General features: G+C 37.6%; 2 protein-coding genes across 2 annotated transcripts; both read right to left on the reverse strand.

Moving 5' to 3' along the window:
* Window positions 1–3,744: 3,744 nt before the first annotated feature.
* Window positions 3,745–10,389, reverse strand: LOC139140453 (methenyltetrahydrofolate synthase domain-containing protein-like). Its single transcript, XM_070709740.1, has 6 exons — window positions 10,029–10,389; window positions 6,987–7,090; window positions 6,117–6,230; window positions 5,888–6,001; window positions 5,305–5,395; window positions 3,745–4,971 (listed from the first exon to the last, which is right to left on the reverse strand). Exons 1-6 carry the CDS (start codon window positions 10,036–10,038, stop codon window positions 4,598–4,600), a joined length of 807 nt encoding a protein of 268 aa, XP_070565841.1. The 5' UTR covers window positions 10,039–10,389; the 3' UTR covers window positions 3,745–4,597.
* Window positions 10,390–12,313: 1,924 nt separating this feature from the next.
* On the reverse strand, window positions 12,314–15,992 carry LOC139140452 (methenyltetrahydrofolate synthase domain-containing protein-like). The gene is made up of 6 exons (XM_070709739.1): window positions 15,877–15,992; window positions 15,260–15,363; window positions 14,651–14,764; window positions 14,238–14,351; window positions 13,653–13,743; window positions 12,314–13,206 (listed from the first exon to the last, which is right to left on the reverse strand). The coding sequence occupies exons 1-6, from the start codon at window positions 15,884–15,886 to the stop codon at window positions 12,485–12,487; spliced, it is 1,155 nt and encodes a 384-aa protein (XP_070565840.1). The 5' UTR covers window positions 15,887–15,992; the 3' UTR covers window positions 12,314–12,484.
* Between the last annotated feature and the right edge of the window lie 43 nt (window positions 15,993–16,035).

The raw sequence follows: 16,035 nt of genomic DNA on the forward strand, positions 1-16,035 counted from the left end.
AAACAACATGAGAACACCCAGAGCTACCACTGACTCAGTCAGTATACCAACTTGGTTCCAATACTCCACAAACTTCTTCCGCCACCAGAAATTTATGCTCCCCTCAAAGAAGAAAGTGGTACACACCAGCACAAGCAAGAGAACTCGTGAAACTGTCTGCATTCTGTACTGAGAAAAGAAACAAAATGCCCCGATGCCCGTTGTTACTATGACTACAAAGGAGACAATGTCACCCATGGGAACCAACTTGTAGAAGGCCCTGTAGTCCTCTTTGCTGTGGAATAAAATGTATGCATAGCACACAAGGTATACAGCGTAGAAGTACCTCCCAATGTTGTACAGGAAATGAGCGTTGGATCGTCTGGAAAGATGTTCCGGCTGTCTGCTTGCGAGAATAAGAAAGCCACCAATAACGGCAAGGTTTCTGGTCATCATCCGTATCTATGACAACAAGTAAACATGAAATCATGAGAAACATTGGAAATAGTGTGAGATTATCTATGCTGGCTTGATAGGGATCTTGGACTTGTTAATTTGAAATTTTGACCCAATTATCCAACTTCACATGCTGATATATCCACAGTACACAAACATTGATATGTGAGCATCTGAATGTATGTAAGGGTCCATAAGCTGCACCACTCTGTAAATTGTTGACTTCACTATCTTGCAATAATGTAAATACATGAGAAACAGCTGCTCACAGATCTTTAACAATAAACCCAAGTCAATGGCTTTTCAATCTCTCCAATATAACTTCAAAAGTACCCTGCCTGTCCATTTCTAAATTTCTGTTTTACTTAATTACAACTTTTCAAAAATATGTTACTGTCAGTGTATAAATTCTAATATTTTACGTGATTCACATTTGAGCTACAGAATGGCTATGTATAAAACGTGACAGAATTCATAAATTTAAACAATCACATGTATTTTCACATGACAATACAGTAGAAAGTGGATTGAATTGGGCAAGACTATATACAGGATAGTGTTTCACTTACAGGATGAGAGCATTTGCATGAGACTTTCCTGAAATTTTAACCAGCAGTGAAACACTCAGACAGTGTTTACGTATAGAGATGTTCAATTCATGCTGTTTTAATAATGTCTGTGTACAGTCCCTTCATTCTATCCTGTGAGTTGCCAGAATTATCATCATTATAGGACTGCCCAGACATGGACATTCTACATTCCTCCTCAGTCATGAATCTCTAAAATCTCAGAAATCTCTTTTCCTTTCTACTTACAGAAAGCCACTCTCCAAAGTGTAGGTAATTACTGGTGTGGGTCAGGTAGCTGTGTGCCAAAAGGTGGATAGCACTCAATAGAGATCCCAGCGGTTTCTGCATATTGATTGTCATCATTGTTCCCAGTATAAAAAGCGTCCCAATGGTGAAATAGATATATGGACGTGGATATCCCTCATACCTGCAAAAAATTTAATAATATTTTTTCTAGCAAAGTACGATATTTTGTGGTCCTGGTTTGATTGAGCCTGGAGCTAGGACCCATGTTTGTTGTTGTTTGTGTTGATTTTTCTTCCAGGAAGTTCAATTGATGGTGATTTCAGTAGTAGAATGAGAAAACATATGGCTCAGTGTGGACACCTCAACTATATAAGTTCATGGGAGTTTTACTATTGTTGACAGTAAGCATTGATTTTCTATCAACGTCAATATAATGAAAGAATATAAAAATTATGTTGTTTTTTTGCACCCCCAGTTTGTTTGCAACACCAGCCACAACTAATGAAGCAATGCTAAGATACAGTAATGGAATGAGAAGAATGCCCTACTCCTTGTCAAAATACACTTATATTTTATACTGACTGTTTGATGTAGAATGAATGGGATGCAAAATGTCCACTCCATTATGTCGATCAGTTGACTTGACATTGTGGAATCAAAGGAATATGTACTTGTTCGGCAATTTTTTTATTTTATTCCTTTTTCTTACAATTTATTTGTCAATTCTGCCTGGTTTTTAGAGTTGTAAACATTCTGCCCTATAGTAGCAAATTGCTCACCAGAAATATTCATACAGTGTGCTATATCAGTAAGGGATCAACTAATCAAGCAGTTGACTGTAAAAGCAGCCAGGCCTGTGTTTCACCAATGAGTCCAGGAATTTTTCTCAGACGTGATTGCATCTTATCGTACAACAGTGCGGGAAATCCAATGTCTCTGATATAAAGAATGTACAAGTATGAATTTTTAGGTCTTGATCTGGAGACGCATCAAAGCATGGGCACAACAGCAGAGATAGTTGAATCCCTGGTGAATGTAAAAAAGACATCTGTGGACTGGTGTGTGTAGAAAGTTGCCCAAGATTTGGTGTTATGTGTTTTGTCCTTTCGGTTATAAAAAGCCCAGACGATTGTTTTGCCTTTCTGTACGCTGATGTTCCATACGTGTAAAAATAGTCCCAGAGATGGAAGGACTGGGGACGTGAAAACAAAGTAACAACAATCACGGCGCCTTGGCGGTATAAACGAGACTCGTTTACACCTCCACGCATCAATGTAAATACCGATGCTTGGTGCTCTTTACAGAAATTTGAATATAAAATTTCTCAACAAACAGGGTTAAAAGATAAACATGCAAAATAGTAGAAATAGAACCCTGAATGAACATTAAAGAATTCTAGATGAATTTCTTCAACCTTTTGGATAGTAAGTTAAAACTCAAATTCTCCCGCGTTGCTAGCCCTGCGTACGATGCTGTGTGTTCCGCTACAGCTAATAGCCCCGCTCACGGGGCTATTACTAGTATTAGCTGTAGCGGAACACACAGCATCGTACGCAGGGCTACCGCGTTGCATGAGGAGTCAGTATGAAAGTTATAAAGGCTGGCTGTTGTGGGTTGCAAGTGGATTTTCCAAATGGTCAACCGATTTACTCCGACGATTTAAACACTTTCTATATCCAAAAGAAAAATGTACAGTAACGCACGGTTGCAGAGCATAGAAAATAGTACCCCTGAGAATACCATGTGTGAATAGTCATACAGTGATTGAATGAATGGACGAGAGGGGCGCGACTGCTGGGACGGGATCGAAGTCACGTCACACATCACCATATGTTTGCAAAATTAAAGAATGAAAAAAATGATCGAATGTTACCCGTTTCCCTTCGCTCTCTCCGCGAATAACATTAACATTAACACGGCATTGCAGTAAGGGTAGCGTGTTATGATGAAGTCGCCGAGCCAATACCAAGTGAATCTTCTGTTTGTGGAGGCAGCCATTTTGAAAGTACGATAAAACGACTCCCTAACTTTATGCGTTTTGTCTGTTCCCTCGTTAGCACAGCCTAGCAAGGGGAGCCACACAGTGTATCTGACTGTGGAGGCCTGGGATACCTTTGTAGGAGCACTTCAGTTATAAAAAGTTCCGCATGGAAATTTTATAGCTGCAAAATCAAACCAAAGTTGCATGTTTTCGTGTTTTTTTCATTTCCTTTTCAAATTGCTTATTGTTTCATTGTGTATGTATTATCATAAATTCACGACACCAATGCAGTATGACAATGTCCTTTTGCTGCGTTGATTAAAGACAAAGAAAATGTTTGAGGTATATGATCAGCCTGGGCATGGTGTAATAGTTCATATACTCAAGAGAACATGCAACAAACAAAAATAATTATTTTTCTTTATAAATGCCATTTGACTGTATCCTGGGACAGGGATTTTCATCAAGCTTTGTGGCACAAATAAAGATTGTAGTCACTATCACAATAGCATGCAATGTTCAAAAGTGTTGCTTTTATTTTAAAGATGAAAAAGACCAAACCAGGGATAGTATTGCAAATGTTAAATCACTTCTACAAATACCCACTTACAAAGCTTCAAAAGTGCTGAAACAAATTTTAATGTGGTTCACTAGTCTTTTTCATTTCAGGTAATGTACACTTTCTGTGTGATGACTGCACTGAAATATGAGATTATCAGTAACAGCAGATGTCTGGGTTCTACATTAAATAATCAGCTACTTTTGGACAACTTTCTTTGACTGATGCTGTTTTATCAATTATTCACTGAAAATATTTTCACAATGTCAACGGTCTGCTGGAACTGGAATATATATAAAAAAACCCCCCAGAATCAGCAAGATGGTAAAGATTTTGCCAACATTATTGGAGAATAACAGCAGGGGTCCTTCTGACTTGTATGATAAGTGTGTTTTAAGCAAAGGAAACTCCATCTTGCATTCCAAATTTCAGCACCTATCTAGTTGTCACTTTCAAGTAGATTTTTAAAACCAACAGAACTAGATGCTCTTTTATCAAGAGGGCTACAGGAAATTGAATAGAATCAACAAGCTTTGCAATGAACAACTGGGCTTTCAACATGCCTAATGAGAATTCCTTTATTTATTTTTATTTTGTTGTTAATATTTCATATTTGTGTTTTTTAAATCATCACCTTTTGTGATTAATGTTCATGTAATCGGTATATTTTGTGTATGCCAGAGCAGCAATACTAATTGAACAAACTGGGATAAAAAAGATACGTTGACTGATTGAGCTAGCTTGAACTTGACTTTGACTCTTCTAAGACTAAATGGCAACATTTGTAGCGGCATCAGCATGTTTTTTTTATTTTGAGTCATAACTTGTCTCCTCGGCTTTGGATTCATATTCATGCTTGAGTCTAACATCTTTCCCTGCCTTCTCTTCCCTGAATCTCAAGTTTTTAAGAATTGGAATCTGATTGAATTTTTCCAAGGTCAGCTTGCGCCAGATGATTCCAGTCGGCTTGGGTAGAGTTCCTTCGCACTTAATTAACTGTGTCGGGGTCAAAATGTAATCCACTGTCAGGTCATGACTCCCAAAGAGGTCATCGGGCATGTCCATCACTTGGCAATCATGTACTGTTGTTATGACAATGGTGTTCTGATCGACAGCTCCCATGGATGACATCATGGCATATTCCATGTCAGCATACCCTTCCCCTTTACCGATGCGATGACCTGTATTTGACATGAAATATGTTCACTGTTACTTTAGAGTACACTCTGAAATCCTCACAGTTAAGTTTAAAACCCTATCCCCAAAAAACCAAAAATGATAAATTGTACTCGACAAGTGACAAAAATGAAAGAAAATCTGACACTTCTACATGTACATACTAGTAAATATTTGTCACAATGGAATCATTTGAAATGAAATCTAAATTTAATACAATATAGGCCTGCAAAAAAGTTGTTCAAAGTGAATATGAACATAGATAGTAATTTCTCTACTGTTTATGATATGAACAAATATAAATTTCCACGAACATAAGTCCAGACTTTTTAACTCACCTTTGGTCGATGCAGCCACAGATCCAGTTATCACAAGATCTACTTTGATTTGATCATCAAGTCCGATAGGTACGCTGTATTGACGAACTCCCTGAAATACCACAACAAGCACAACACATTTTCTAAAAAACATGCTTACTATTTCTATACACTTGTTACTTGCTAACCCTCACACAATTGTCCCACAATAACAATTGGGCTACTTTAATGCTAAGCTGTGATTTGTTGAAATGTTTCACAAATATGAATGTACTTCAATGAGAGTATATAAAATACAAAAGATGGACGCAGATTTTTTTGGCAATAGCAAAAAATTTTTCTTTCAATTAAGTTGGTTAAGAAGAGTTAAATGCTACATGACTTGTAAGTGACAGACCAACAGACCCTGATTAAAAGGTCTATGATCGGTAGGACTGTGATATCTAATACTTGCACAATCACAGTGGCTTTAGGCATTGTAAAATTGATTAAGTATATGCTTTAAAATTACTTGTGTTCTAATATTGTACAGTTTGTAATGAAAGGAGAAACATGTTCTAAATAACAAGTAGCAAAGAGCAAACAATTTAAGAAATACACCTACTTGAGAAGTTGAACAGGTTTGCAAAGTTTCCTTGTTGCAACCTTTTGGAGGAGTGATTTTATTGAATAATCCTGTTTTCAGTCTTGGTGTTGGTACCAGTAATGTTTTCTTAGCCTACAAAAGTTTAAGTGTAAAAATTTCAATTTTTTTCATTTAAAAGTCAGCTCCTGAACTCACACAAGTTGGTACAGTTGTCATTGTACACTGATGTGTTACTATCTCTCTTTACCTCAAGGGTCAGAAATCTTGCATGCTCCTGTGGTTTATCTGGGCTGATCTGAATTGTTCTTGAATTTATGAAGACATCAAGTTCTTTGAGTCGATTATTGGCAGCTGTGGCATCCTATACAGAAAGATGTAGGATGAAACGATTATCAGTCTTTGTCGAACCAGAGTCACAATAATATTTTTAAAGCAATATAATTGTGTCAGATGATAAAAATGTGTAATCTTTTATTCCTTTGTCATTCAAAGGCCTGAGAGCGGTAACTTAAGATGATTTTTTACTCTGTTTGTTTTGTATGTCAATCACAAGTTCTTGTTCAACTCCCCAAAAGCATGTTGAAACACCATCTAGCTTGTCTATACAGCATCTATACATGAAAAATGCAGTCATTGTTTTCATTTGAATTCTAGTCTGCACCAGAATTCTTTTGTCAACAATACAATGCTGTCTATACGTGTACAGGCTGAATTCACATCCTTGACACTGTGTATCTCAACATGCTCTGGAAGTGGAACAAGAAACTGTGGTTGATAATAAAACAAAATTTGTGGAAAAAAATCATTGAAAGTTTAAATACCGCTATTGGCCCTTTAACATGCATATCCCATGGACAATCATTCCCATCCCATTATGGTGAAATTTGGTGTGAAAGAGATGCATCATTTATCACAAAAATGTGAAAAGTAGCTTAAAAAGTATAGACTGGCTGATTCATCTGTTCACCCCCATATTCCCTGTAAATGTGTCCACACTCACCATTGATAACAATGGGTTTGGGCCAAACCATGGCAGCAAAACGGGTAAGTAACAACAGGTCCAGAACAAATGATTTGGTTCTACCACACAACAAAAACAACCCCGGTCAAGCTTTACCTTGAAGTTTGGTATTCTATGGTGAACTGGTCTTGGGAAACTGGCCAAGTTGTTAGCCTCCAAATAATCCCAGGTCTTCTGTCTAATGCTGGCTTTAGTTACCTCTGTGTAGATGAAGGATGGTGTACTCAGGAAATAATTTCAAAACACCTCTAACACGTGTTACTATGGTGGTGTCATGCTATCTGTGGATACATGTACTGGCTTGAAATGGCACATCATCTCAACCAGAAATTCTTTCATTTGTAACTGACCTGAAATGCAGGGATAGAAATACTTTTTTATTTCTAGTGGCAAAAGTTTGCCATCGGATATAAAATCAGGTGGCAATTATGAAAAATCTGGTGGCAGTTTAACACATCATGTGATCGGTATAATACAACATTTTGTCATTGCCACATACTCATTCTAATTTATAAATTCTTGAAAATATGGTGAGTACATGTCACAATAAGTCAACCCATACTGCAGGCCTCGAAAAAAATTGTTCAAACTTACTAACCGTGGAACACGTGAATTTCATTTTTACTTGCCTGAAAGGAAAAATTACTTGCCCTAAATTTCTAATAACTGTACCTGTAATTTGTAACAGAGAGCAAGAGTTAAGCCCATATGAAGTGAATTAAAAGAGGGAAAAAACAGATTCAAACATGAACTACATGTACATCTTGTTAAAATGAAGGACTATTACCAAATCTGAAATGTAGCAGAATAAATGTGAGAATACTTTAGTCTTTTCTGTAGATTTGGCCATCTCGAAAACATCTTTGAATTTGGAATTTTTCCACAACCTAATCCAAATAAAAAATCTTTGCATAAGAGTAATAAGCTTGTGTGATTTACAATGTGCATGGCTGGCTGCTGCTCTTTATTATCAAGCTGAGATCACAAACAACTGCTCTGCTAGTAGTAGTGTTTATCTTCCAATGCATACGCACATGTACATCTGCAACCCTTTTAACTGTTTACATGTTTGCTCACTGAGCACAGCAGTCTTTCAAAGTTTTATTTTGATAAACGTATTCGTCAAGAGAGCAGATTCAAGTTTCGTTTTCGTTACTCTTCAATGCAGATTTGTTTTCTGTAAGTGAGAGCCGATCCCTAACAACCAAGGTCACGTAATTTGAAACTGTCTGCATCTCACGCACTACGTAGCTGCAATGTGTGGCCTCCTTGGTCGACTGAGCCCGTTTCGACTACGATGTAAACTTGTACTTTTTCAACAGGGTGTTGATTTACGTTGAACAGTAAGCATTGCCGAGATCCATGGCTTCAAATAAGTTTACATCCATTTACCAAGCACATGATGCAATCACACTATCGCGTGAAGCCGATCGACTGTCATACGACTCATACACTTGCACAAAGAGAATGGCAACCACTGTCAAGTGCACACCACTTTACGGCACACACACAAAACAGTGAGTTCACTCCGTGTCGTCGGAGAGAATATGTCGCAAAACTCTATTTTTACGACTTTTTGTGTTTTACAACAGCAAGATCGAACGATTATTTTGCGATGTCGGGCGGATTTTCAAGGGTTTTCAGAAAAAAACTGAGAGTTGAAGGACTTACAATGATTGTAGGCGTGTACACACCTAATGAAATACGTTTTCAAGCTTCAATTGTCCAGAGCTAAGTTAATTCAACCGCTGGTGCACTTGCCTGTAGGACGGGAAGCATATTGATTTTACTTGCCCGAACGCAAAATTCACTAGCCACGGGCGTCGGGCGATAGGAATTTTTGAGCCCTGTACTGGCTAATGAATTGCAAGTATTTATCATTATTTAATTCATGCAGGCTGCAGTTTGGCTTTGTTTTCAAAATGTCACAACATGCTTTTATCTTGTGCGGTATGACTGCATATGCGGCTATCACAGAGGGCAACAACATGTCAAGTGTACAAAAGCTGCTGTCATCGATATGGAGATTAGCCAATCACAAGTTTGGATTCACGCTATGTTATCATTCATGCCAAAATGTCGCAATTAGTTTGTTTTTTTTTTGCTAATGAGTTTTTCCGCCGTCAGACAATGCGTGTTCCTTCAGTGTTCCTTCCTTCAAGCCGTAGGATCGATGACATGATGACCCAAAATTTAGTGGCAGAAAAATACCACCAGAAAAAAAATTTGGTGGCAGATTGACAGTTCTTGGTGGCAAATGCCACCATTGCCACCGATTATTTCGAACACTGAAATGTCATTCATGTTTATTAAATTACACAACATATTTCTTCCAAAGTTTCTTTATGAGATAATATCTGATTCACTACAGGAATACTGATTTAACCTTGACGTGATATCACTTTTAAAATTTTATTACAACATACAGGTCTGGTAACCACGGATACTGGAAAGAGAACACATGTATAATACACTAGATTTCCATCGTTGTCATAAAGGTGGGTGGATTAACCTTAACATGAGAAAACGGGGTAAAAATGAGTGAAAAGATAATTGGAACTTCATATCTGAAGTTCAATAGGTCCACGAGAAATAAAGCTTAATGTTATTTGACTGAAAACTTAAACACTTCCTGTTTTGTTGCTCTTTTATGGCAATAACTGATCCTAACGCTGTGAAACTGTGGGCCATGTATTATTATTAACGTAGTGCAGTGTTGACTGATTCTATTGACTTGCAATGTTGAAATGCAGAAAAAATATTACTGCAATATTGTCATATTCTTGAAAGTTTCCAAAGTTTCTTAACACGATGAAATTTTGGAAAAAATACCATTCAAAAAGTGGTGGTACCATGCTGGATTTCAAGATAAACTGGCAAACTTACATGTTTCTTACAGTGTGAACCTGTAAAAACTGCTGACTCTGCAGTTTTTCTCCATTCTTTTGATAGAAATACTGCATCATTTGAAAATGGCAGTGTGCTACCAGTTGATCATCATGTGAAAATCCCACAGACATTATGGAGAAATTCAATAAATATTTATTCACTTTTTACTACACTTCGAAATATCTTCCCTTCAACTAGTAGAAATATTTCAAATGTTTGGCTCTCGTAAAGTCATCCAATTACACTAACCTGTGGCCATGATCTTTTAATTGCTATAGACTCACTTGGCACTCACAGTCCTCAGACATTTTGGCGCGGTGGCAAAGTTCGCATGCGTATCTCGACAGTACCAGTCCCATATCACAGCTGCACAGCCACCTGACCTGACACGAACTTCATCACTCCTCAGCTCAATGAAAGTTTGCACAACATGACGTAACAAATATATGATACAATCCGTTTATAAAAGATACTTGTAGAGGAAGCAAATCGCTGCTGTTTTTCGTCGATCTTCATTCCCTCCTTCTATTTACGTTTGCGAAGGAAACAAAAAAGCACAAAAACGAGAAAAACAAACGTCGTGCATTAGTCTAACGTACGAAGCTTTATTACCACGATTTTGCATGCAAGATTGAATTGGGGATAGCGCCTCCACATAGACCATTCCAAGATCTCTTGTTTTTATACAATGCTTACTTCTCGGATGGCGGACGTTTTGCGCTTCGGCTCTGATGCTTTAAAAGGACCGTGATGCATCCAACTGTCCCAAAGGTTTGCGACAAACGACTACCGAAAATAGACAAGCTAACTTTTTAACCATCCGTTTCTGCAATAAAACAAACACAAATCTCTTACCTGGTTGTTAGGGGAATTTCCTCAGCTATCAATAAAAAAATCCCGGACTGATTTTCTTAGAAAATGATACATTTTGAAGCAACGAATAGTCCTAGAACCACGTTTTCAAGACGGTCATCGTTTTCCAGTGGTTAACAGACGAATCATGGTAATCATAGTTGGCTGTACAGAGCATGAGAGCCAAAGTGTACAACATGCCGTAGCTTTTACTGCAGTACCATGTGTTCCTTTTCACATAAACTTTAATGGAAAGATTAGTTTTCCATATAATTACCCGTTTCATATGTAAATTATTTTTTTATCAATTTGTAAAAAAATTATTTTCTTGTGTTTAAGTGGACTTCTCTTGAAACTTCTTTTTTTGATTAAGAGAAATTAAACTCAGTTAATCATGTTGTTTTTTATGAGTCAATCCCCCCCCCCCCCCCCAAGTAGTTAACCGATGGAATAATGAAGACTTCCTTTAAATTAGGGTCCCTTTTAAGGTAAGCTGTACTTAATCTTTGATTAATCCAACCCTATAGCTATATACTAATCCTAAGTCTAATCCGCTGAAAAATTGGATCCAAGAAAAGTACCTAATAAAACTGATTTCTGTTTGGGGCATGAAAGGAAGTCTTGCCAAGAATTAGGAGAGGTAGCCTTATAAGTTTTGAATACAAGTTCATTTTAAGGGTAAGTTGCTTCTCCTCCCTTGCGAAACTTTACACCATGAGTCACGATTGCCATTGTTGATGGTGAAAAAGAAAAAAAATTTTCTTTGTGCAAAATATTAGCAAAGGCGGGATAATTGGATAGTGAATTAATGTTGGTTTAATCTGCGAATGTCAGTTCATCTGGTTTTCTCTTGCACTTGTTTTTATGAGGAACTTGTAAATATTGCAACATTCTAAATCATGTTGACAGCTTATAAAACAGTTTGTGTGGCACTACTTTATCTGTTTGATCTGACTGAGATGTACACCCTTAACCCTTTCACCACCATGGTTTGTCCCAATCCATTGTTTTCTATGGTAAAGTTGGACCTGTATACAGGGAACCGGGGGTGAAAGGGTTAATGCGGATCTCAGATCTCTGGCAGGGGTTATGTTTGTTACATTTTGTGTCACCTCTTTGAACAACTCAATTAAGGCATACAGACAGAGAACCTTCTTTGGATGCATACTTCCTCTGTGAAACTCCTTGCTGTCTGAAATTCACAGCGCTAGATCTGTTGACTGTTTGAAACACAGTTAAAACTTACCTTTTCATCCAATACTACGTCCAATTATGTTCAAGGGTCACTGTTTGTATGGAACTCTTGCTCAATGCTGATATTTTTCAAACTGTGACTGCTATGCAAAATTTTCATTTTTTTACCATTTTAACACCACGTAAATGTCTTGTAACTTTGACCGTTTTTCAGTGTGTAGCTTTTCATCATTGACATATTTGCATATGATTTTAATGTGTAAAATGCACTGAACTGAACTTGTAGTGCATATTTACCAAATAAATGAAAATAATAATCAATTATGCTTAAAAGAATGGGAAAAATATCTCTATCTGCCTACAACAGACCTTTGGAAAATAGGTAGGTCAGTTGGGAACTTCAATATTTTTTATATTTCTCAACCACTGTCACCCTGTTTCCCCAAAACAAACAAACAAACAAAAAAGACAACACAAACAAACTCCAGTTCACTGTGGTAAGTTTAAAATTATTTTTGAAAGTATAATAATGGGTAAACTTACAAATGTGGAACAATGGTAGAAACAGCACCTATTATTTACAATAGTATTTCACATTCTTGGTATATTCAAAAATAATATCAAACATTTGGTTCACAAAGTTGCTGAGTAGTGAGATGTTATTTCCCTTTGTCTTTTGCTATGTCTGATCTCAAAACACTCCCATGTACATCCAGTCCATCTAAGATTGACACAGCAGCCTCAGCATCTGAGTTGTTTTCAAACTGCAGGAAAGCAAATCCTCTGGCACCGTGCCAGGTAACTTTGATCGGAAGAACATTGTTTTCCCTGATTTTTGCTTTGAACTCGCTGACTCTGAGTCCTCTGGAAATGCCACCTACGAACACGGAAACGGAAGATGAGGTATTTGACTTTACTGATGGTGGAGTGTTACCTCTAGATTGAACTTGGCTTTTACTCTCCTTTGGCTCAGATGCAACACTTGTAGCCGCATCGGCATGTTTTTCAGATTTGGATCCATGACTTGTCTCCTCAGCCATGGATTCAAATTCATGCTTGAGTCTGACATCTTTGCCTGCCTTCTTTTCCCTGAATCTCAAGTTTTTCAGAATTGGAATCTGATTGAATTTTTCCAAGGTCAGCTTGCGCCAGATGATTCCAGTCGGCTTGGGTAGATTACCCTCGCACTTGATTAACCTTGTTGGGGTCAAAATGTAATCTAGGGTCAGGTCATGACTATCAAAGAGTTCATCAGGCAAGTCCATCACTTGGCAATCATGAACCGTTGTTATGACAATGGTGTTCTGATCAACAGCTCCCATGGATGACATCATGGCATATTCCATATCAGCAAACCCTTCCCCTTTACCGATGCGATGACCTGTATTTGATGTGTGAAATATGTACACTGTTATTTTAGAGTACCCTCTGAGTACACTAACCATTAAATTTCAAAATGGTGAGAAAAACAAAACAAAAACAATAAGTCATACTCAAATATGATGTGATATCAATACAATAATCAAATGAACATAAGGTAACAAAGCTTCAGATAGGTGGTATTTACAAGGAGTGATCAACAAATACTTGTTGTGATACCTGGTGCCCAGAATCAGACAAAAATATGAAATACAAAATATACAAAGGAAAATCTATTTCTAAATAAGCACATATTTTAGAGGTTGTTGCCCTACAGGCATCATTTGAATGTAATGACATGTAACGTTAAAATAACAGGCATTAAGAAAACTCATGAGTATGTTGTTGAGAAAAGTTAATATAACAAAAAATTATTTTGAAGAGCACCAGACGTGACTGTTAACCCACCCTTAGTTGATACAGCAACAGATCCAACTATCACAAGGTCAACTTTAATTTGATCGTCAAGTCCGATAGGTAGGCTGTACTGACGGACTCCCTGAAAAAAAAAAAGTCAAAACAGACATGGCACATCTTTCTAAAACTCACTTACAATTGCTTCACTTACTTGTTCATTCCAACACAATTGCATTCCACAATCGGATTGGCTTAATATCAAGCGGTGTGAAGGTCCAACTATGAACTGTCGCAACTATTAAATGCATATGTACTTCATTAGAGTATACAAAGAGTGGCAACAGATTTTTCTTGGAATATCAAAATAGCTTGAGGTTATTCATTCCTGAAGAGAAATGTATAACTATAAAACATGCCTCACTTTTGTGTGACTTGTAAGGAACAAAAGACCCTGATTGAAGGTCCATGGAGACTGTTATTTGTAGAATTGTGAAACTGGTACAATCACTTGGCTTTTGGCAGTGTAAAATTCACCTAGTATATTTTAATATTTTAAAACTGTGTTCTGACATTGTGATATTCCCATGGAGTAATAGAGGAGAAGATTTTCTCAGTATGCGATATAACTTTACCTACTTGAGAAGTTGAACAAGTTCGCAAAGTTTCCTTGTTGCAACCTTTTGGAGGAGTGATTTTATTGAATAATCCTGTCTTCAGTCTTGGTGTTGGTACCATTAATGTTTTCTTAGCCTACACATATTTAAAATAAAAAATAAATTCCATTTCGTAAACAACAAATAATATTAATAGGACAAGAGAAAACTCAACACCGGTCTTTAGTTTGAATAATTTTGTTCAGAATTGTAAGACAATAATTGTGCATATACAAAAGCACTGTAGAAACCTGATTTAATGTGATTGGCTGTCATTGTAGCTGACTGACCAATCGGAATCATTCTGTTGATATGTACTTTGTGGAACTGACTTCACACTTGATTTATTCACACAGGTTAATAAAGTGATTATTTCATGTGTATGTTTTCCTTTACCTCAAGGGTCAGGAATCTTGCATGTTCTTGTGGTTTATCTGGGTTGATCTTCACTGTCCTTGATTTTTTGAAGACATCCAGTTCTTTGAGTTGATCATTTGCTGCTGGTGCTCCCTGCATGAAAAGATAAATTGATAAAACAACTTGCAGAACGACTGTCAAAACAAAACAGTAAAATATTTAAAGTCATGTGACTTGTCAGGTGATAGGAGGGTTATGATAAATCGGTATAATAACTCATCAAAGAATATATTGAGATATTGACCCTTTGATTTTCACCCCTGCCCCATCATGGTGAGCTCTGTCATGTGACCATCATTGTGAGGTCTGTCATGTGGCTTGGTGTGAAGATGCATATGTTCATCACAAAGATACTGAAGGAGCATAAATATTCTGAGCAACGACACACGCATGCGCACGCACGCACGCACGCACACACACACACACACACTGACATACATGACGCGTCAGTTTTCTACCAATGGACCCTGGAGTGCACGGTCTATTCATAGACCCTGGATCTATGATCTATGTTAAACCATGGAGGTAGCACCTGCACTGCTACCTCCATGGTTAAACAAACAACAAAAAAAGTTGCTTTAGCTTTACCTTGAAGTTTGGTATTCTATGGTGAACTGGTCTCGGGAAACTGGCCAAGTTGTTAGCCTCCAAATAATCCCAGATCTTCTGTCTAATACTGGCTTTGGTGATGTCTGTGTAGATGAAGGATGGTGGAGATGAAGGATGATGGAGTATGGCAATAATTGGTCCAACACTGTGGAACTCCCGGGTGGAACTACCTTCACTGGCAAACGGATCGGGGTGGGAATGAAACGGAGGTGTTTTGGTATAGTCTCCAACGGGCCATGGGTAGCACATTTCTAATCTACGCAGAATTATAAAACTTTTACACGTAATAGAAGTACGGTACGTACAAGTATGAAACTCACATGTAGAAGCACGATACATGCACAGTTGCGAGTGTAGTGATACATAGCGGCCGCCGCGTACTATGCATAGAATAAGTGGGTTATTCTATGCATAGTACGCGGCGGCCGGTACGTATCAATACACTCGCAACTGTGGATACATGTACATGTACGCCCCCAACACTATCGTAATGCATCTGAAGAATATCGAATATTACCAAAATTCATAATGTCGTTGACTGGGGGTATTTTAAACCCCTGGCTATGGCTGTCATATTGTCATATAGTCTCACTAACCTCCGGCCATGATCTGTCGATTCTTCGACCTTTGGCATTAATTCACGCAGACATTTTTCCGCAGTATTTGCTGCAATGTTTTTCTACGACAAATGTACAGCTGATCTCTCAGACCCCCCAGCTTACCGAAAGTTTACTGTGTTATGTCTATGTCAATAC

This window comes from Ptychodera flava, chromosome 9 (assembly GCF_041260155.1).
Source record: "Ptychodera flava strain L36383 chromosome 9, AS_Pfla_20210202, whole genome shotgun sequence".
Lineage (NCBI taxonomy): Eukaryota > Metazoa > Hemichordata > Enteropneusta > Ptychoderidae > Ptychodera > Ptychodera flava.

Coding starts and splice junctions, on each gene's coding strand:
- LOC139140453 (XM_070709740.1), bottom strand. Junction 6,231..6,986: donor ATAGAATACCAAACTTCAAG/GTAAAGCTTGAC, acceptor CTTTCTGTATAG/GATGCCACAGCTGCCAATAA. Junction 6,002..6,116: donor CAAGATTTCTGACCCTTGAG/GTAAAGAGAGAT, acceptor AAACTTTTGTAG/GCTAAGAAAACATTACTGGT.
- LOC139140452 (XM_070709739.1), bottom strand. Junction 14,765..15,259: donor ATAGAATACCAAACTTCAAG/GTAAAGCTAAAG, acceptor CTTTTCATGCAG/GGAGCACCAGCAGCAAATGA. Junction 14,352..14,650: donor CAAGATTCCTGACCCTTGAG/GTAAAGGAAAAC, acceptor AAATATGTGTAG/GCTAAGAAAACATTAATGGT.